General features: G+C 36.8%; 2 protein-coding genes across 9 annotated transcripts in view; one reads left to right on the forward strand and one right to left on the reverse strand.

The window, feature by feature from the left end:
- The window catches only part of LOC133531107 (calpain-B), a 64570-nt gene extending 44975 nt beyond the window's left edge, over positions 1–19595 (reverse strand). For 2 of the 8 annotated variants that reach the window (XM_061869225.1, XM_061869219.1), the window contains exons 1-2: positions 5038–5110; positions 1753–2011 (exon numbers count right to left, since the gene is read on the reverse strand). In XM_061869225.1, the coding sequence (XP_061725209.1) occupies positions 1753–1941 (189 nt within the window). In that variant the 5' untranslated portion in view covers positions 1942–2011; positions 5038–5110. Of the gene's footprint in view, positions 1–1752; positions 2012–4786; positions 5143–16247; positions 16693–19465 lie in introns of those variants that run through there. The other 6 variants (XM_061869217.1, XM_061869218.1, XM_061869223.1 and 3 more) reach the window with 6 other exon arrangements.
- Positions 19596–19706: 111 nt separating this feature from the next.
- LOC133531108 (60S ribosome subunit biogenesis protein NIP7 homolog) lies at positions 19707–21004 on the forward strand. Its single transcript, XM_061869226.1, has 3 exons — positions 19707–19971; positions 20091–20383; positions 20785–21004. Exons 1-3 carry the CDS (start codon positions 19916–19918, stop codon positions 20976–20978), a joined length of 543 nt encoding a protein of 180 aa, XP_061725210.1. The 5' UTR covers positions 19707–19915; the 3' UTR covers positions 20979–21004.
- Positions 21005–22250: the final 1246 nt, after the last annotated feature.

Raw genomic sequence — 22250 nt, forward strand, 5'->3', positions numbered from 1 at the left:
CTCTGGTGGAAAGCCACATTTCTTTACTCAAGTGATGTGTGGCGTAAATAGGATAGGATACCTACCAGCGGCGAACGCAGACTTTTTTCTATTTTTCTATCATATTAATTTTTATTAGTATGCAATTAGGGTTTGCACGACGGATCTGAAATGTATGTGGGAAGATACGCAGATCCGGATAATTTCATACATTTCGGATCCGAATTGCAGCAAACCCTTATATAATACAACACATCATACTTACTGCACACGGTGCACCGTATTGATGCAAGTTGAGATTATTATGAGATTTATGAACCAAAATATCGAATACCTACGCTTCCTGGATGGGCCGTTCCTAATAGATAGGATATGAATGTATTTTTATCATGAGTGCATAGCATCGTATACATAGACTTCTTCTTGGCTTTCGCCATAGTCGGTTAAAAATGTATTCGTTTAGGCATTGTCGCCTACTAGTTATGATTATGATTAAGACCGTAAGTTTGGAACGTTATCAGTTTTATAAGGCCTCGATCTAAGGAGTGTAGTGTCAAGGCTACAACTACAACATTATCCGAGATTTTATAAGGAAAAGACCTTAAAACTAGTGGCCCGAGCCAAAAGTTTTTTCTGCCGAGGTGTGCTTGTTGCAGACTGTATTTTTTTGGGAATAATCACTCTGAAAGTCCAAAAAAATGTGCCGCAAGTCTATTTCTTTTTAGGGTTCCGTACCAAAAGGGTCAAACGGGCCCCTATTACTGAGACTCTGCTGTCCGTCCGTCCGTCACCAGGCTGTATCTCATGAACCGTGATAGTTAGCCAGTTGAAATTTCTACAGATTATGTATTTCTGTTGCCGCTATAACAACAAATACTAAAAACAGTATAAAATTAATATTTTTCTTTCCAATCTCGAGGTTCTCATCCAATCACCGAAGTTAAGCAACGTCGGGCGGGGTCAGTACTTGGATGGGTAACCGTTTTAATAGATTATGGTACGGAACCCTTCCTGTGCGAGTCCGACTCGCACTTGGCCGGTTTTTTTAATTTCCCTCAGTATAGGTTGGATCCGCGAGGATACGAACTATGGACTCTTGTACATCTTGTGCGATTATGTTACTTTTATCGGCTTATCTGAATGAAGGTACAGAGCCCCCTGTTATGCGAAGTCTAGCATGCACTTGTCCAGATTTTCATAGAGCATAGAATTTTGCCCCGTCCTGTAGGTATGTATAACGATCACGCTGTGAACTTGACAGTAAGAAAAGACAGATCACAATGTCAACAAACTGAGTGGGCGTGTTAAGACTACGGTCGAAGACATGTGCCGCCTTATTGAACATGTTTGATTGTATAATTAAATACTTAGCTGCCCACACGGGGTTCATCAAATTATTGGGTCCAAAAAATAGGCGCTGGTGCTAAAATGCTTATTATATATGAACAATAGCTAAGCATAATCAATGGATTAGTTGCAACATAGGAAAAGACAAATTCACGCAAAAATCTATTGAAATATCTTTGCGAGTGCCAGAAGTAACTAACAAAAGTAGTTAAAAGTCGATTCCTAGTGTCGCGAGTTCGAGTCTCTCCCTAGGTAATGAGTTTTTCAAGAGTTTCGTTAAAAACATATCGTTGTAAGTCAACTATGGATTGGCAACCAATATACGAATTTACTAATATCTAACAGGTTTTTACAAGATCGTCATAGACAAAGTAAATTTACTGTAAAAATCTATTTACTCTATGATCTTTAAAAAAAGTTACATACCACTTTATAATTCTTGATACTCGGCAAGAACCTCTTCTGCTCCACCTCTTTCTTCTGGAACACCTCATTGATGATGTTCCCCAGGGCCTGGGCGCCATATTGGAGCAAAGCCTGCCCCCCCTGGTTCAGCAGCTGCCGCCCCGCGCCTTGTATAAGGGCGCCAAAATCTCCACCATTCTGACCCGCCATTTCGATGGCGAGGTCTTTTTACGTGCACACTTCACTTTATTTGCGTTTAGTATTCGCTACGACATTTTGGCTATAGAAAAAAGTTATAGTTTTTGATTTTTGTCACTTAAAATGCAAAATTTCCTGTTGTGTTTGTGGTTCTAATTAAACAATATAGTCAGGCCTGCTAATTGTGTCTTAAAATTGTAAAGAATAAAGAATATTAAAACTTTTTTTCTTAAGCTTTGGGGTACCAAATCAGGACAATGTTAGGGCATTGGCCAGGTATAGCCGGGCCACGGCTCACTGGGATATATGGCAAGAAGATCTTAGAGCAATGTGCAACACATTGAAAAATAAATTGTATAAATAAACATGTTTAAAATCAGACTGAATGAAGACTAGACACTCAGTTAAACACATGTTTTTTTCTTTTTTCACTAACAGTTCCTGGCCAACTACATTTTTTTTTTATTATGCGCTCTTAATAGTATCTGAATATATTTTAACAATAGAAAAAAACGTCACTATTCACACACACGTCAGTATAAATGTGAGAACACTACTAATAAATATAAGACACTGGGCATGCATCATGGTCATGACCAATGACCATGATGTTGATTACACGTTGGGTTGGAGTCATGACATCATGAGTGAGGTGTGCTAATTGTGTACCCATAAATTTGTTAAAACACCATTTGTTAACGTAACGTCAAGCATGGTTATTGGTTATTGATTAGTGTATTGGTATGTTTGGGAATCAGTTTTTTTGTAACTTGCAAAAGTATTGAAATGTGTTTAGGAATAAGTATTTTGTATTGGATTCGAATTGCAGTTAGGTGAAGTCTAGTTTGCACTACATTTTCTAAAATTAATTAATAAGGCAGAGATTCCCAGACTTCCTGTTATGATGCTCCAGATGCAAATGCAAATATATTTAAATGGCCAAGATGTTCACAAATATCTGAACAAAGCTTATGATCAATACATTAAAGTACATGTTCCGTAATTTTAAACACTTGGCTGCTCCAATATGGAGACTTGTCACTGGTATGATTATTTTTTATTCCATGTGCATATTTAGAGCTACACACAGGTATAACTGTAATATGTCCGATTTGTAAAATGTACTATGGCATATTTGATCTTAGAAAAACAAGGAAGTAACAGATCATTAGGAAACTTGAAGGGAGGCACACTTTAAAAGACTGACAGTGAAGCTGACTTGGTTGGAAACCATCGGACATAAGCCGTGGCTCCGGGCACCTTGCACACTCTTGGCAGCGGTCCGTTCTAAGTGAGCTATGAGCGGTCGTGTTGAGCTGGAGCAAGGCCAAAAGGCGAGCTGAAGATAGGAAGGCGTGGCACAAGCTTGTGAAGGCCCTTTGCATCTCTGGAGTGCTTTAGGACAACTACAACACTTTAAAAAAGGATTGGGAAAATCCAATCCAAGTGCTTAATTTTTTTTAATGAAAATATTTGTTAGTTTCTCTGTGTGTTGCTATATCTTTATCACTTGAGTGAGACATACCTCCAAGCAATATGTAATAGAGATAAGATAAAATGTAATTAGAACATGAGTAAGTTTATCATAATGGTCTATCAAGTGTCCATCACTTATCTTGAAACTTGATCCCAAAGGCATTGATAGAATTATCAAGCATTACTTTTGTTTACAAAATGATTCATTCAAATATCAACCTTACTTTCAGTCATATAGATAAAGTTTTATTACTTTTTCCGTACAAGAGGAAATTGCAAATAAAGAAACAAACTGAATGAACCATAACACTAGTGTCAGTTTCCTTTTTATACTAGACTGTGTACAGTCAAGGAATTTGATTTATCCTCATAAGTTCCTGCGTACTTGCACTGCCTTCTTGAGCTTACCGTGGGACTTAGTCAAGTTGTGTAAGTAAGAAGTCCCTATATTTATTTATTATTTGTACAGGAAGCCACAAAAGTGCATACTCATGTTATGAATGAAGTATGTTCATATGGGTTATCAGTTTGTACACCTGAGCTAATACAGCCGCTTCTTATTGTTCATAAATGTTTTAATATGAAACGTAATGTAAGGTTTTACCTAGCGGTATATATTGTAGATTTATCAGTAGGTAATCTAGTAGTCTGTGGATGATGTTGTTGGTCTCACACTTTATTATTATTTGTATTCTATTTCTGTCTCTAAACTTGTGTGTTACTGTTTTGTTCAAAATAAAAAGAAAAAAAAAATAATAATATTTCACAGAAAGGAAATTTTTGATCATACAGTCAAGGTTTAAAATATTTTGCATAGAAATTTGAAATCATGTGTAGTTGTGTTCACAAAAGTATACTAGCACCATTATTTATGTTAATTACCATTACTTCATTAGCTTATGGTGCAGCATAAATAATAGGTGTGGCTTTGGCTACACAAAGTGCCCTAATTTAAACTAGCATGCCAAAATGCCATCCGTAATACAGTTAGTGAATTACAAAGAATGACATTAAAAACCAATTAGAATATTGTTTTCAAATAAGTTAGAAATTGTCCTTATAAAAATATGTAATACAATTTTAGGGACACAATACTGATAACTAGATTAAGATTTTGTATCACATTTTTGAGAGAGGAAAAGAGAGATCTTTCTTATTTTGTAATAATGTAGGATAGAAAAATAGAAACTTTTCTAGCTAGGTTATCCATTACAAGTTTTGATCTTTAAAAGTCGTAAATATGTACGTGTAACGATGGAAGATTAACTAATAACAGTTCATTAATAGATTAATAGCCTTGAGGCATGCTTGGATGAAGCGAATGAGATGAAAACCATGAAAATTCACCCATACGTTAAATTAGGTCAATAGAACATTATACCGTTTTATACACTCAATTCATCACACGCTACTGCATCCATGATATTGTTAGATTTAGATACGACTACAGAAAACTTATTTGCCACAAGATTTAACCGAGTGAGGTCATCAATGAGAAAATATAAGTACCAAACAAAATTGATGCAGGAATGTTGAGAGACACGAACTTTTATAAATATGGAGCACGCACTTTCAATTCAAACACAACAGGAAAATTGTCTCATATTTAAGTACACAATTAAACCAAGAAACCATTTAATATACGCAGAAATACCGCAGTTTTGTTTAAAACGACACAATCACAGCACGCACCGAAAAATCTCCGAAGGAAGTGACAGCTGGATAACCGCTTGAGTGAAGAAGCTTTGTAATGTTGGCACGATGAAGCTAATTTATGATTCACATAATTTGGTAGGATTATACGGTAAATTCTTGCCAGTACCAAGAATGACGTAACCCACCGGGCGGTGAGCACTGAGCAGCTAAGAGACAAAGAGCATATAATCACTACGTTTTAAGAGACGGGACTTCCATACTAGCGAGTGGAATCCCTTTGTTTCGCAAATCATTACCAAAATGTACGACAAAGAACTGTCAAAGAACCATAGTACCAACATAAGCAATTTAAATAGTGTAGTACGCTACACGCTTGCGTTTCTTATCGATATCGATAAAATGGGGAGGGCCGTCACAGGTATACAAACTGATATCGTGGTACGGGGGATCGAAGCGGTCAACTGTCCAGTCGGTCGCTGAGTACAACGGCACTATTTAATTGCACGCTATTATCCAGGAAACTATATAACCGATTTGTTCACGAACACTTATAGTAATGAACACTGTTAAGCACTTGACTTTAACGTTAATTTTGATTGTTAATTCTGCATTTAAATGTATTAAAATAAATTAAACACGGAGCCAGCGCTTGCGCGCGCGGCGAGCTACCCGCTTTTTTCCAATTACCATTAATTAAATTTATTTATTTATTTGTACCATAATAATTTCCTCATAGGTGATGTGCAAAGCAGTATGTAAATTTATCACGTGGTAGCAAAAATATTTCCACCTTAGGGTGGTATTCCACCTATCCAATTTTAGGTGAAATGTCATTGCGTCTCACTCTGTCATTAATCAAAATGTGAGACGCAATACACATTGGACAAAGAAATTGCATAGGTGGAATACCACCCATAGGCGTTAACACTTGAATCCCTCAATACGCTAGGATTCTATTTTAGAATACCTCGTTACACTCAGATTGTAATTACAAAATCCTTCACTATTTTTATTGTTAATTTTTTTTTATTAAAAGCACTATTTTCAAAATGATCTGCAGATACATGTTTCAATAAATGTAACTTTTCTATGGGAAGATGTATCAGGTCTTCGCTCCCAACAAATTTAACCCACAGCCTGCATCTGAAAACATACAGCCTTGATTATGTACAGTTTATATTCCAAGTGTTTGCTAATGAGATGATCAACTGATTATTTAGCGCTAATATGCATCTATAAATCAAATCAAATATGTTAAATAATGACCATTAATGCATAGATGATAGATAATTTTCTAATGAAAATCTTCGACGAATTAATTTTGTGTCATATTGCATGCAAGTTCTCAGGAAATTTCACATATTTTATTTAATTACTTACACTGATATACAAATAAACATACAATTATCGATAGTTTTAGTACATCCCTAGTTCACAACTAAACATAATATAAAATATCAAATTTTCGATGTGTTTAAAGCCTGCTGCACCAAAATAAGGTCAAAAGTATCTAAAGCAATACGTACCGGTCTTTATCCAAGGGAAATTTCGCCATAAAATCCCTTTTTTCGTGATTTTCTCGAGTGGCTCGCTTGCCACATATTTCACACTTAGTAAACCGTTTTCTCGGTGGCATTGTAACAAACTCGTTCTTTACTCTGATCACGGTTCACTATTTTCGATATTTTCACTAAATAATAAAGAAATTGCACGAAATACCCAAACAAAACATTGAAGCCTTCATAACAAACAAAACAATTAGGCTGACAGTTGACTTGATGTAAACTTGACAGAATAAATAGCACTGACGTTTTATTTTTCTTCGTTGGCAAAGATTTGCGAAACAAGTTCCATACAAAACTTATTTTGTTCCTAGTTGCGTCAGCCTGCTAAGAGACATTAAACATGTTTATTGGAGTTTTATTTAGACTTCTGGTTTACATTCAATTAAACTAGTTCTATGAAATTAGTTATAAGAGCCTAAATAGGTAGTATACCGTGACCATGACATCGAATGGAAATGTAGGTACAGGGGGCCTACCGCGAAAACCGAATTTCGCAAATTGCGGGGATGTTTCTCTTTTACTCTCACTAAGACGTAATTAGAGTGACAGAGAAAAATGCCCGCAATTGACGAACTTCGATTTTCGCGGTTGTAGCCCAGGGGGCCTACCGCGAAAACCGAAATTCGCAAATTACGGGGATACAGAGAAATATGCCCGCAATTGACGTACTTAGATTTTCGCGGTTATAGCCCAGAGGGCCTACCGCGAACCACGTTCGACGTGTTACCTCTCTGTCGCACTTGTAAATTCGTACGTAAGTGTGACAGGGAGGCAACACGTCGAACGTGGTTCGCGGTAAGCCCTCTGGTGTGTAGGTAACCTTTTTCCGAACGACCTTAAAATAAGGCGGTAATCGGTAATTACAAAGTGATGTAACTTAGCAATTGCGAAAAACTTGCGTTCATCAAGGTTAATCAGCGTATCGGAAATTTTATTTCATTTTATGGGATAGGTATAGGCATAGAAGTTTTATAGTAAATTGACACAAGGGAGCAAAATGATATGTTTACGGTGAGGGCGTACTTACATTGAATCTTGAACGAAGCGAAGCTTTTATAGTAGAATCCCGGGAGTAGCGAGTGATATAGTGTCTTAGAAGAGAAAAATGCCACTTTGATTGATCCCTTCTAGCAAGAAAGAATAAGCCCTGTCAGGTGAGGAGGTCAGTCACTTCTACAGGTACCTGTTCAAACCCAATAGTTTAAAGATAAACATCTCTGGCAATAAACTGATTTTCCAACAGTTTAATTTCACTTAAGACGAATTGTAAAGAAAATAAATAAATATGATTTTAATCTGATAGAGTTAGACCATGATAACTCTGCAGCAATTTGGATAGTACAGACTGTGCAAATGTTACTTATACATCATACTTTCACAGAAGTTTGACGTTTAAAATAACACTTACACAGTCTGTTCTATCAAAATCGCTGCAGAGTTAGCTTGATCTAAATCTATTATATTTGATTATTAAATATATTATAAATGATTACCTATCAAGAATAAAATTGAATACTTCTGTGCAGGATATTGACATTTATTAGGATATGAGGGGAAGAAGTTTGCGTGGGAGTACAATTAATGAGTCATACAGAAATACCAAATTGCCGGCAAAAACCATAGTCTATAATAAAATATTAATAATTTTCTTACTAAATGTAAAAATATTTTATTAAACTCTTTAGATGATAGTTTGCGAGATTATATAGTCTGGATATGGTAATTAAACCCAGAGATTGCCTATTCTTGCGTTATAAATCCCAGTCATCCTGGACTGAAATCGTACTACCGATTCATATTATACTACATGATAAAATTGAATTTGTAGCGTATTGTGATTTATTCAGTTGAATATAATAAAATTCGACAGTCCTTATGCCAAAATAGAACAGAAAACCAACAAGTACTTCTTTTTAACGTTCTTCGAACAAAGTTTTGACTTTTCACCCGTTCTATAATTAAAACGGTGATCTTCAGAAACTTTACCAGGAAAAGTATAAATAACTTTCATGCTCTCCCTTCAACGCACATTCCTAGCTCGTGATGTCAGCTTCCCTTTAGTTTGATTAACGTTTTATAATGAAAACATTTACTGCGACAGGCGAGGCGGCCAGATCTTCGATGTATGTCACCACTAATAGCTGTATAATATCACAGTCATAATATATACTAATCTATGTATAATATCAGGTTAATGGTTTCTAGCAGATAATTTGATTTTTATTAGACATTGTTCCTACAACAATATTTGCGCAAATACGATAAGACTGATACAGTGGGATGCAATTAAGACCAGTTTAATGGTAAAAAAGCCGGTTCACAGCAAACAGCATTTTAAGGGTACCTAAGTATCAAACGTACGAATCGTCTTTTCATGTTCCTATGCATTTTTATTCGGCTTCAATAAAAGACGAATAAAATACAAGGCGCTATATATCTGAAATAAATGCTTATGTGCGATAGTCCAGTGTAAATTGTGATTGCCATACTACAAATAAATATAAAACATTTATTGCTTAAGAGCCCTTAATCCTTGGAGCGTTCTCCGATTTCACGAAATAACGCTCGATAGATGGCGTTGGCGCTCGGTACGCGAGCGCCGGCAACGCGACGCGCGTTTCAATGCAGACTAGAATAATCTTGATAGTTTTCAATATAATTTCAAGCAACATTAATTTTAGTGTCATATGATATCATATGGGCACTCTTTATTTTATTGTATATACACAGTAGTTTTTTTTATGTACACTACTACTAAGTGTACAGACTACAGAGTGTACTATAACCCTTGCTCTTTATTCTGTCTCTTTCACACCAATGGAAAATGAAGAAGTTACTAAATGACTGCAGGTATACATAAAGTATATTAGTGCGATAGAGAGACATATAGTGTTTCGTTGTCGTATCGTAAACGATTGGCATGTTGGCCACACACTTGCTTAGTGCCTAGCCAAAATACCAATCGTTTGCGTATATTAGTGCGATAGAGAGAGAGTAGTGTTTCGTTGTCGTATCGTAAACGATTGGCATGTTGGCTACGCACCCATGATACCTAGCCAAGAAGCCAATCGATTGCGCATATTAGTGCGATAGAGAGACAGATAGTGTTTCCTTGTCGTATCGTAAACGTTTGGCATGTTGGCTACGCACCCATGCTGCCCAGCCAAGATGCCAATCGTTTGTGCATATTAGTACGAGAGAGAGACAGATAGTGTTTCGTTGTCGTATCGATTGGCATGGTGGCTACGCACCCATGCTGCGTAGTCAAGATGCCAATCGTTTGCGCACATTAGTGCTATAGAGTTTCAGTGTTATTTGAAATCACGTTAGGGTTTGTATTATTATTTTTGACCCCAATGAAGTCCATCCAGGTTCTTATGATGGAGTCAGGAGTTGGTCACCAGAACTCCTAATCTACTCATTATAATTCCATCGTGCTTGGGCTCAAAAGATTTGCCCTGACGAACACCATCGATCTAGATGAGGTCCAGGGTCTCATGACGGAGTCAGGAGTTGGTCACCAGAACTCCCCAGAACTCCTAATCTACTCATCATAACTCCATCGAGTTTGGGCTCAATATATTTACCCTGATGAGCACCATCAATCTAGATGAAGTCCAGGGTCTCATGATGGAGTCAGGAAGGAGTAGGTCACTAGAACTCCTAATCTACTCATTATAATTCCATCGTATTCGAGCTCAATAGATTTGCCCTGACGAGTACCATCGATCTAAATGAAGTCCAGGGTCTCATGATGGAGTCAGGAGTTGGTCACCAGAACTCCTAATCTACTCATTATAATTCCATCGTGTTTGGGCTCAAAAGATTTGCCCTGACGAGTACCATCGATCTAGATGAAGTACAGGGTCTCATGATGGAGTCAGGAGTTGGTCACCATAATTCCTAATCTACTCATCATAACTCCATCGTGTTTGGGCTCAATAGATTTGCCCTCACGAGCACCATCAATCTAGATGATGTTCAGGGTCTCATGATGGAGTCAGGAGTTGGTCACTAGAACTCCTAATCTACTCATTATAAGTCCATCGTGTTTGGGCTCAAAAGATTTGCCCTGACGAGTACCATCGATCTAGATGAAGTCCAGGGTCTCATGATGGAGTCAGGAGTTGGTCACCAGAACTCGTAATCTATTTATCATAACTCCATCGTGTTTGGGCTCAATAGATTTACTCCGAGAAGCACCATCAAATTACCATTATGATGAATAGATTAGGAGTTCTGGTGACCAACTACTGAGTCCATCATGAGACCCTCGACTTAATCTAGATCGATGGTACTATGATGTACGATGGAGTTATGATGAATAGACTAGGAGTTCTGGTGATCAACTCCTGAGTCCATCATGAGACCCTGGACCTGATCTAGATTGATGGTGCTCGTCAGGGCAACTCTATTGAGCCCATACACGATGGAGTTATGATGAGTAGATTAGGAGTTCTGGTGACCAACTCCTGACTCCATCATGAGACCCTGGACCTCATCTAGATCGATGGTGTTCATCAGGGCAAATCTATTGAGCCCAAACACGATGGAGTTATGATGAGTAGATTAGGAGTTCTGGTGACCAACTCCTGACTCCATCATGAGACCCTGGACCTCATCTAGATCGATGGTGCTCATCAGGGCAAATCTTTTGAGCCCAAACACGTTGGAATTATAATGAGTAGATTAGGAGTTCTAGTGACCAACTCCTGACTCCATCATGAGACCCTGGACTTTATCTAGATTGATGATGCTCGTCAGGGCAAATCTATTGAGCCCGAACACGATGAGGTTATGATGAGTAGATTAGGAGTTCTGGTGACCAACTCCTGACTCCATCATGAGACCCTGGGCCTCATAGAGATCGATGGTGTTCATCAGGGCAAATCTATTGAGCCTAAACACGATGGAGTTATGATGAGTAGATTAGGAGTTCTGGTGACCAGCTCCTGACTCTATCATGAGACCCTGGACCTCATCTAGATTGAAGGTGCTCGTCAGGGCAACTCTATTGAGCCCAAACACGATGGAGTTATGATGAGTAGAGTAGGAGTTCTGGTGACCAACTCCTGACTCCATCATGAGACCCTGGACCTCATCTAGATCGATGGTGCTCATCAGGGCAAATCTTTTGAGCCCAAACACGTTGGAATTATAATGAGTAGATTAGGAGTTCTAGTGACCAACTCCTGACTCCATCATGAGACCCTGGACTTTATCTAGATTGATGATGCTCGTCAGGGCAAATCTATTGAGCCCGAACACGATGAGGTTATGATGAGTAGTTTAGGAGTTCTGGTGACCAACTCCTGACTCCATCATGAGACCCTGGGCCTCATCTAGATCGATGGTGTTCATCAGGGCAAATCTATTGAGCCCAAACACGATGGAGTTATGATGAGTAGATTAGGAGTTCTGGTGACCAGCTCCTGACTCCATCATGAGACCCTGGACCTCATCTAGATTGATGGTGCTCGTCAGGGCAACTCTATTGAACCCAAACACGATGGAGTTATGATGAGTAGATTAGGAGTTCTGGTGACCAGCTCCTGACTCCATCATGAGACCCTGGACCTCATCTAGATTGAAGGTGCTCATCAGGGCAACTCTGTTGAGCCCAAACACGATGGAATTATAATGAGTAGATTAGGAGAGTTCTAGTGACCAACTCCTGACTCCATCATGAGACCCTGGACCTCATCTAGATTGATGGTGCTCGTCAGGGCAACTCTATTGAACCCAAACACGATGGAGTTATGATGAGTAGATTAGGAGTTCTGGTGACCAGCTCCTGACTCCATCATGAGACCCTGGACCTCATCTAGATTGAAGGTGCTCATCAGGGCAACTCTGTTGAGCCCAAACACGATGGAATTATAATGAGTAGATTAGGAGTTCTAGTGACCAACTCCTGACTCCATCATGAGACCCTGGACCTCATCTAGATCGATGGTGTTCGTCAGGGCAAATCTTTTGAGCCCAAACACGATGGGATTATAATTAGTAGATTAGGAGTTCTGGTGACCAACTCCTGACTCCATCATGAGAACTTGGACTTCATCCGGGTCAAAAATAATAATGCAAACCCTAACGTAATTTCAAGTGAAAATGCGTTTTTCAGAAAATCGCAGCCAAATAACACTAGACCTTACTGATAGTGTTGTGTTCCTGCCGGTGAGTAAGGTTGCCAGAGCTCAACGAGGGGCGGGAGGGGGTTAGGGTCGGCAACGCGCATGTAACTCCTCTGGAGTTGCAGGCGTACATATGCGGGCCGTATGCTTGTTTGCCACCGACTTAGTATAAAAAAAAAAGTAACACTGAAAATCCATCAATACGCGAGTCTGTTAGGCATACTGTAAAAAATGAACTTTTATTAAGATTTTCTAATCGCAGTATATAGCACTTCTCGGAACTCCGTAGCTGATTACGATCGCAACGAATGCCTGACAATCGAGCACAGGTCCGTCCTCTAAGCGCGCTCCGCGCGGACTGAGAGCGGGGCGTCGCTGCTGCGTGATTTATACGTGTTTTAAAAAAATATAAATTTACGGCAATGTAGGTCCCATAGTTACGATTTTTTTTTATAGGTTAACATAAAGTTACAGTTTGCTATAATATTATTTTTAAAGCAAAATATGCGTACAATTTGCGGAAATAAAATATAATAAAACCCTGTTTTCGCCAAAAAAATGAAGAAAACTCGGAAGGTATTTTATCAGTTTTTTCAAATGAATCTTCGATTGTTAATCATTCCAGCCCCTCGTACGAGATATGTTGAATCAAATTGTAGTCATTCATGTACCAAATTATTCTTGTTTATAGCAAAATTGAGAACCGAAACGCCACATCTCACTGCAAAATTTGGAAAAGACTCCCAAGAAACCTCATTAAAAAAGAGGTTTAAAAGAGAAAATGAAAATTTGAACTGTTGGAGCCCCTAGTTTAGGAAACGATTATTTAAGTACGTTATCATTTTTTGAATAAATACTAATAGTTACGTCGTAATCTTGAATGAAAAAGGAAGCATTTTACAAAATACGCTCGTCTGTAGGAATAAGGACTCTTAACAGGAAAATAGATCAAGATCAAGTGGCTACCTATAAAGCAATGTGGGAATCAGAACGATCAGAAGTCCAATACGTCACAAGATGACTCAGTTAAACATTAGGTTAATGTCTTGATTCATCAAAATGTGAGTAAGAAACAATTTTATTAAGGTATTCATCTAGAAACAGGAAAAGTAAGCATCAAATTGTTTTTCTTGAGTATTCTCCGGTATAAAATTTTCGAAAATGTTTCATAGAGGCCATCTTATACGTCCTTTCTACATATAATATCACGGACCCGGATACCACACATCTAATAAAAAAGCAATACAAGTTTATGATTTGTTTACTTCATATATATTTTAGCGAATTAAGTTTAGCTGTAACGACGATCTCAAACTTTATCGACTTTGACGACCGGTCTGGCCTAGTAGGTAGTGACCCTGCCTACAAAGCCGATGGTCCCGGGTTCAAATCCTGGTAAGGGCATTTATTCGTATGATGTGCATGGATATTTGTTCCTGAGTCATGGGTGTTTTCTATGTATTTAAGTATTTATAAATATTTATACATTATATATATCGTTGTCTAAGTACCCTCAACACAAGCCTTATTGGGCTTACTGTGGGACTTAGTCAATTTGTGTAATAATGTCCTATAATATTTATTTTATTATCGTTTCGGTATCTAGTCGTCTATCTCGTTTAGTGCATTTGGTGGCAGATATTGAGGAAGGGCATCAGAGTAATAATAAAAATCAAACCGCACAAGAATAATCTATAAATTGCTGCAATATGTATGTGGTGGTAGCATGGTAGGAAACTAAATTCTTCTTACTTTTAATTAGGTACTTGACGAATGTCCCTAGAATTCGCAACCTATAGGCTTGCGTCTCGACGACAAGCACTCTCCAATCTCAAAAGGAAAGGACAGCTAACTTTGCTTCGGTATGTCTACTAATATTTTCGACACGGTGTAATTATTTGGAAAAGCGAGACACCCTTGGTTTCCAGACAATAATTTCCCTAAAAGCAACCGTTTAGGTTTGTAATTTTTTTAAAGCCGTATTGATCTTATGATTGGATGTCTAGTCTGGACTAGAAAGTCAACGACCGATCTTCAAAATGGCCTCCATATTACCTACGCAATAGACAGGCTTACTAATTACTCTAATGTCTTTGGGAAATTACAAACTGCGAATATTATCTGCTGATAATCATTCATTATCTTATTCTTAAGGAATTTCTATATTTTAGTACTTTGCATTGGGTTATAAATCGAATGTACGGTTCAAAGCTAAAACTTCAATGCTTTATATCGTTGGTTTATTGAATACAAATGGGTAATTTATTTCTCAATTTTGTGATATGTGTATGTATAAATATACGTAGATACATACATTTTTAAATGTCGAAGATGAAAGGCATACCTAATTCATGTTAATAGTATCCCACCACAACATTTTTATGTCACCATATGCCTCGCACTGTTAAAAAGTTATCCGATCTTATTTACTTAGAGCCAAGCTTCTGAAGCTTCTAACTCTACAAGCCCTAACTTCGCAAACTCCACACCTTAGTCAAAATGTGTGGCTTGGCGGTAAGGTGAAAAATGTATTTACTGTTCATTACTTTTCTGTTATACAATAGTTCTTGTAGAGTTTGTGAAGTTAGGACACGTAGAGTTAAAAGCTTGGCTCTACATAAGACCTGATAACTTTTTGACAATGTGAGCCTGGGAGCCATATGGTCTCATCTTGGCAACATTTTACATGAAATGCTTCGGTGGGATTTCACTTCTTTTTGCTTTATGATAATGTATTTTTTATTTTGTTAGTTTTTTCTTCCGTTTTTGGGGCTATATCAATTTTCAGAACTCTAGCACCAACATTTGCGGAAGACTCATAAATTAAAACTTTATTTGTTCAATAAGTAAACTACCTATTGCCATAATATCCCGAGAATTTTGTTTATCTGCTATAATGCAAACCCAAGTTATGAGAGGTCAAAAAAACAAAGAAGCACCTCTAGAAAAGGTAGGTATATAAGTGCCCTTGCGCTTCGTTTTGCTCGTCTTGGCAGGGATACTACTGTTCCCCCAGCTGTTTTGAAGCGAAGTCATTGTTTCTAAAAACTAACTTACATTCAATTATAGCCAAATTTACCTGACGGAACATTTGGTCTGGTCAGGGCCAGATTTAGGGGAGGGCAACCGCGGCTACAGCTCCGGGGCCTCCACAAAAGAGGGGCCACCACAATAGAGAATTCGGAAAATTTACAATTTTATTTTGAAAGTAATTTGGGGCCAGGTGGCCACCACTCTTTTATTGCTCGAGGCTTCCAGACCTCTAAATCCGGCATTGGGTGTGGTAATACGTTTCATTTCAATGACAACTCATAGACTGAAACGTCTGAAACATGACTTAGTACCTAGTTGCAGCAGTCGTTTGTTTTCATAATGATCATAACCATAAATATTAGTATGGACGTTATTTAGCACTATAAACAAAAATGTTTAAATCGACGGTGTTTCCACATTAGGTCTTATAGTAATTAACTACTCAAGTACTCACCACCAAATTGACGTTTACAGAAGCACAGGCTTCTTCAACGACTTCTGCTACCGCTCCACTCTCGTATTCCTCCGCTGGAAGACTAGGATACAACTTATCTCCTCCAAGGTTGTACAGTGTCTCATCTTCAAGTGGCAATTTGGGGTATAAACCACCATTTGCAACAAGAGGCTCAGTACTGCCTTCTCCAGGCGAGCCTCCTCTTTCCCCTTTAAGAAATCCTCGCACAGCTGAAGCCGCACTGGATCCTCTATGCCAACCCCAACCGTTGGCCCGCAAATTCTTCGGGTAGTAATTGATCAAAGACATGTTAACTAGTTCACTAATACACTTGCGTCAATAACCACACACGTTTCAGTTGATGTTCCTCTCAAAATAAACCCGCACTGTAAGACGCGCGGCTGCCGAATGGAGTTGATGGCGTCTGTTTATTTATGATAGCATTCTGCAAACAAAGAGATTGGCGATATTAGAGGAAAATGTGAATTTGAATCTGGCAGTAGATATCGCGAACCCGATGCTTAACATTTCATCACTAAACAGGTACCTATGTTTTTCTGTTATTAATTTGTTCGTTGGAAATTCCAATTTTCTTGCGCCTAATTTTAGCAAAAGTGAATCAAAGTCAAGGTGATCGAACTGTGTCGTGCAGTTTCATTACTCATTCCTTTGTCAACAAATAAATAGTAATTAAGTAACGGTGAAGTGCTGGCCTTCGTATTTTGTAGTTTCATTCTTACACATTCTCATACGTATGTTTGCAATTCGTTATCTTTGTTAGGTATTTGTCATTCTTAATGACGCGATATTATACATATCCAATGTGTATACAGAATGAGTAATATTGTGATTAGGTGTGCAGTATGTATTTATGCAGGTGTAAACCTACATTACTTGGATTCCATGACTATAGGCTTACCTAAGGATTCCGTAATGAATATTAACTTCTAACTCTACATAGCTCTGGTTATAAAAAAAAGTTTCTAGGTATTTATAACAACAATATACAGAATGGATATATACAGATGATTAATATAACCAGCTTATATCTAAAATAGGCCCTCGAGGCATTGTACCTAAATCTGCAAACCAATAAAATAACCCATTGCGTGATTTGCGTGGCGAATCTCTATTTTCAGAATCCGGAGGTTATTTGTATAACCAAAGGGTTGTAGACAAAAAAAAATCCCTTATAGATGATCAAATATTTTTTTCCTAAATGAATTTCAAACGCATTATACATATAAGGAATTATTATATATATCCTTTGTCAAGACACTGCTGAAAACGAAAGAGAATCCCTTTAGAAAAACTTTTTCTTTTGCCTCTATTTTTACGTTACAATTTATTCCCATCTATTCGATTTGCATAAGGTGTCAGCTAAATTACTAGGCCAGTTTACGGCGTAAGTATACAATTTGGCGCTCCCCAAGGTGTGTGCATGTCGTCACGTGACCTCGACTAACTCGGGGTTTAATTAAATTTAGCGTTACTGTTTACTGGGAGTGTCCTGTCACAGGGACATTGCTTATCGAACTTCAATCTATAGACGAGTTAGGTATTTACACCTATACAAAACTTTCTAATATAAATTGTCTATATTATAATAATATTTATTTTAATTTAGCTCTCGTTAATTCTGCATTAAGAAGTCTCGAATTATGATCTCAATGAGACTACATGAATTTCAACATATAGAGCATAATAGGTATGTTAAAATCTTAAAAGCATATTACAGCCACTTGAAAAGTTTTATTATGGAAGCTTGATGGGCCCATAACCTATTAATTCCTTGAGAACTATTATTATTGAAGTCAGTCGAGATTGTCTAAAGTAAATTTGGATAAAATTCAGTACAAAACATCGCCACCCTGACGACCACCAAAAATTTCTTTGGTTATATAAAATGATTTTGATGACTTTGCAATATAAACTAGACTAGGTATATTGTTTTTTTAATCCCTAACAATCGTAGGTGAATTGAGAGGCCGGTTGACTCGGGTAATAAAATATTTAATCGGATAAACCTAATCAAATATGCTAATTTCGGTTTCTGTGATCATTTACTGAGTCACAGTTCAAATGGCTTAAACTGCCGCCAGTCATTACAATGACGTCATGGAAGTAGCTCATAATTTTAAATGAGTTTATAGGGGAAGGGAAACTTAAGTACTTTCTCTTACATCTCATTAAAATTATTTATGAAGGTCTAATTGTTATTATTTTTAATTATGTAAATTCTGTTTATTCACATTTTGAGCCCCAAATTTATTTAGAATTTCCGTTTTAATAGTTAATAAAATAACAATTAACTATTTTAATATCTTACCTATACGTTTCCGTAGCAGTAAACATCGCATAATTGTAATTGTTATAGGTAACGTGTTTGCGCATTAAGTCTCAAGATTCGCAAAGTATAAACCGCGGTCACACGACACGACCTTCATCTTAAAAAGCCAAACATTCCTTAAACAGAGGCTATAATAAATAATTATGTTCGGTAGACTCGGTTCGGTAGCCTTGTTAAGGTCATTCAGCTTCTTAAAAAAAAATGGTGCCAAGACATGATTATCGATTTAAAATAAAATAAAGGGCTTACACCAGGCTACAAATATTATATACTGCGAATAGTAATTAAATAAATGTAAATTAATGTTATATTATGAATTGTTTTCTTTTTTAGTATTTTATCAGTATAATAAGTTGGTACTTATATTTTAATTTATTTTATAATATTACGTCATATGAATACTTAGTCATTTTATATTACTTGTTCTGATAAACAGTTGTTGTTTAGTTAGTGAGTCGAGTAATTGTCTACCATGACATACGAAGCCATAAAATTTAAATTACTGACAGTGCATACTTACCTACTTACTTACTACCTATATAATTTAGAAATAAATAATAAGACCAATACGTGTATTATACTGCAAATACACAATCAAGTAGGTACACCGTATGTTCTTAAATAACCGGTTAACAAAATAATCTGATATGAGCGATATATCGAATGGAATGCTAGAGCATACTTGTTTATTGCGCTATCAACTCACAACAGATGTGTCTTTAACATAAATAAATAAGTACCTACAGGCAAACTTATTGTTCTAACGAAAACCACGTTTATATTAAGCACGAGTTATAGAACTAAGTTTAAGTCACCATCATGGCAATAAAGGACACGGAATTGCGAAAAAGTTGCAAAAATTACTTACCACTTTTCTCACAGCAGCTGATTATCCAGAGGGTGAATAGGAGTGATTTGATTTGCTCCTTTATCTTCCATCCCTTTCACTCTTCTCATTGATGCGAAGTTGCCGCGAATTGTGTACCGTTCAGAGGTAATCATAGATTAGAAAGATTTATAAAAATATTTATTTTTGATTAAAATTATGTATAATGTATAAAACCTGAAATATTGTTTGCCATTTATTAGTTATTATCGGAATTAAAGTCTGAAAAGAAAGATAACACATTGTGTTATGTTATGTGGTATGTCTGGTTTGGTCTGGGCACAACAGCAATAACTGTACACAGTTTTAGAACGAAATAATAACGTCATTTTGACGTTTCATGGTTGATCATTATTATAAATCAGCGGCGAAACGAAATATTAGCACGTGTTATATTTTAAATATTATTAATTATTGAATTAAAAGTATAAAATGAAGGTTCTATCTGAGGAGAGAATGCGGATTTTATTCGAAAAGCTTACAAAATAGTGAGTTACTGTGCATTTAACCAATATTCTTATAAACTGGAACTTTTTGAAACAACGTAAATTTTTTAATGTACAGCATATTTTTATCGTTATAACTTGTGTTTTATCTTTATTTCCAGTATTGGCGTGAATGTAAAGTTGCTCATAGACAGGCCAGACGGCACATACTGTTTTAGAGAGAAGAAAGACCGAGTATATTATATATCAGAGAAGTTACTTCAGCTAGCTCAAACTGTGAAACCAGATAACCTCATATCCGCTGGGACGTGCTTCGGAAAGTTCACAAAGACAAATAAATTTAGACTGCACATCACGGCATTGACATATATTGCTCCATATGCTCCGTTCAAGATTTGGGTTAAGCCATCTGCGGAGCAACAGTTTTTGTATGGGCATCATGTTATTAAAAGTGGTAAGTTAAGTCAAACTGGGTTTAAACTAATTTATTCAAGTACAATCAATGGTATATTCAATCTCGAAATAACACTTGAATGTATCAAAATCAATAAATAAAGTATTATGAATATAACCTTTTAAGCCTCCACATACTTGTACAAGAACAAATTTACATTTGACACTTGTTTTGAAAATTATTCAGGCTTTATATATGTCACAATTATACATTATTTTATTAATTTCATACTCATCACACAAATAAATGCCCTTACCAGGATTTGATCCTGGGACAATTGGCTTCGTAGGCAGGGTCACTACCCACTAGGCCAAACTGGTCGTCAAACAACATATAACAATGGTTTGTTATATTTGACAAATATTTCTGAATAAAGCCACTTAACTTTAAATCCTTTCTAGGTCTTGGCCGCATAACAGAAAACACTCCAAAGCACCAAGGTGTAGTAGTATATTCCATGTCGGACATGCCTCTAGGGTTCGGAGTGGCTGCTCGGACTACTGCTGAGTGCAGAAACGCTGATCCTTTAGCCACCATTGCATTCCACCAGGCTGATATCGGAGAATACATTCGCTCGGAGGATACTTTGACATAGGAATACATTATTAGTAATAAATCAAATGTTGTTTTATTTTGTATTAGGTGCTTATGCAGAAACATTCTTAATGAAGTCTAGAGTTGATATGTGGAAATGGCCTCGTAGGCTCGCTTGTCTCACTCTCAGTGACTGAGAGTGAGGAGTGAGCGAGATGGATGTGCATGTTCGGGACTGCACATATCATGTTTCTGAATTTTAATTTGAACTAGTTTTAACAAAAACAAGTAATGAGTTCCTTCTAAAATAAAATTGCACATATTTAGAAGCAATTTTCATATTTATATCTTTTGTGCTTAAATAGATACAAATTTTTGAAGTGCGTTTTAGATATATGTCGTGATTTTTTAGGGTTCCGTAGCCAAATGGCAAAAAACGGAACCCTTATTTTTCTATCGCGTGAAACTCATAAAATGATACGAATTGATAGGCACTAGAAAAAAACGGTACAATTTTTCAAAATCAACCCTTTCTGAACCTACGGCACCTTAATTAGCTTATTGTTTTTCTAATATAGTTTGAAGTCAGCAAAAATTACAAGCCAGAAAGTTGTGATATTTTTCATAGTAACTTTGACAGTTGCTATAGTATAGATTGTGTGATTTTGGTTGTGAATTTTTGGACATGGTATAAAGTTGTAACCATATTTTAAGTAATGTAATGTAAGTCAACTATAGTGACAAAAAATGAATACTTGATCAAATTTTTAAATTAACGCCATCTTGCGAACTTTTACTGTACTCAGTGCAACAGGAGCCGGCCTGAATGAATAATTTGTAGACATGTTTCAAGTTCAATAATATAATCATAGATAGCGCATTTTAAAAATGATTGAACTAATTTGAAACAACCAGTGAACGGAACAGCTAATGAAGAATTAATCTTGAAACGCGTTTGAACATTCTTCGTGTCTATTTGTAAAGTACAAAGGTACTGACGCGAAAAACGAAAATAGACGTTTCTTTATATATGCCTCTCTATCACTAGAGTCGAGTATGTAGGCTTCATTTTTAAATTAAAACCCGACCAGATATATATGATCATTGTCAAGAGGGCGCTGTTATTCTTATGTATTGGGTGACAGTTCAGTCACAGTATTACAATATTAAGTTTAGTATGAAAAATGTAGTTCAAATGAAATTCCGCAATATGGCGCGTGATCATATATTACTGGTCAGACTTTAGGTGCATATTATCACATTTTTTTGCTGATAATGCCTATGTCTAGGGATAGAAAATACCACATTCATTGAGTGTAACTAAATAAGAGTC

The sequence above is a fragment of the Cydia pomonella genome, chromosome 24, assembly GCF_033807575.1.
Source record: "Cydia pomonella isolate Wapato2018A chromosome 24, ilCydPomo1, whole genome shotgun sequence".
Lineage (NCBI taxonomy): Eukaryota > Metazoa > Arthropoda > Insecta > Lepidoptera > Tortricidae > Cydia > Cydia pomonella.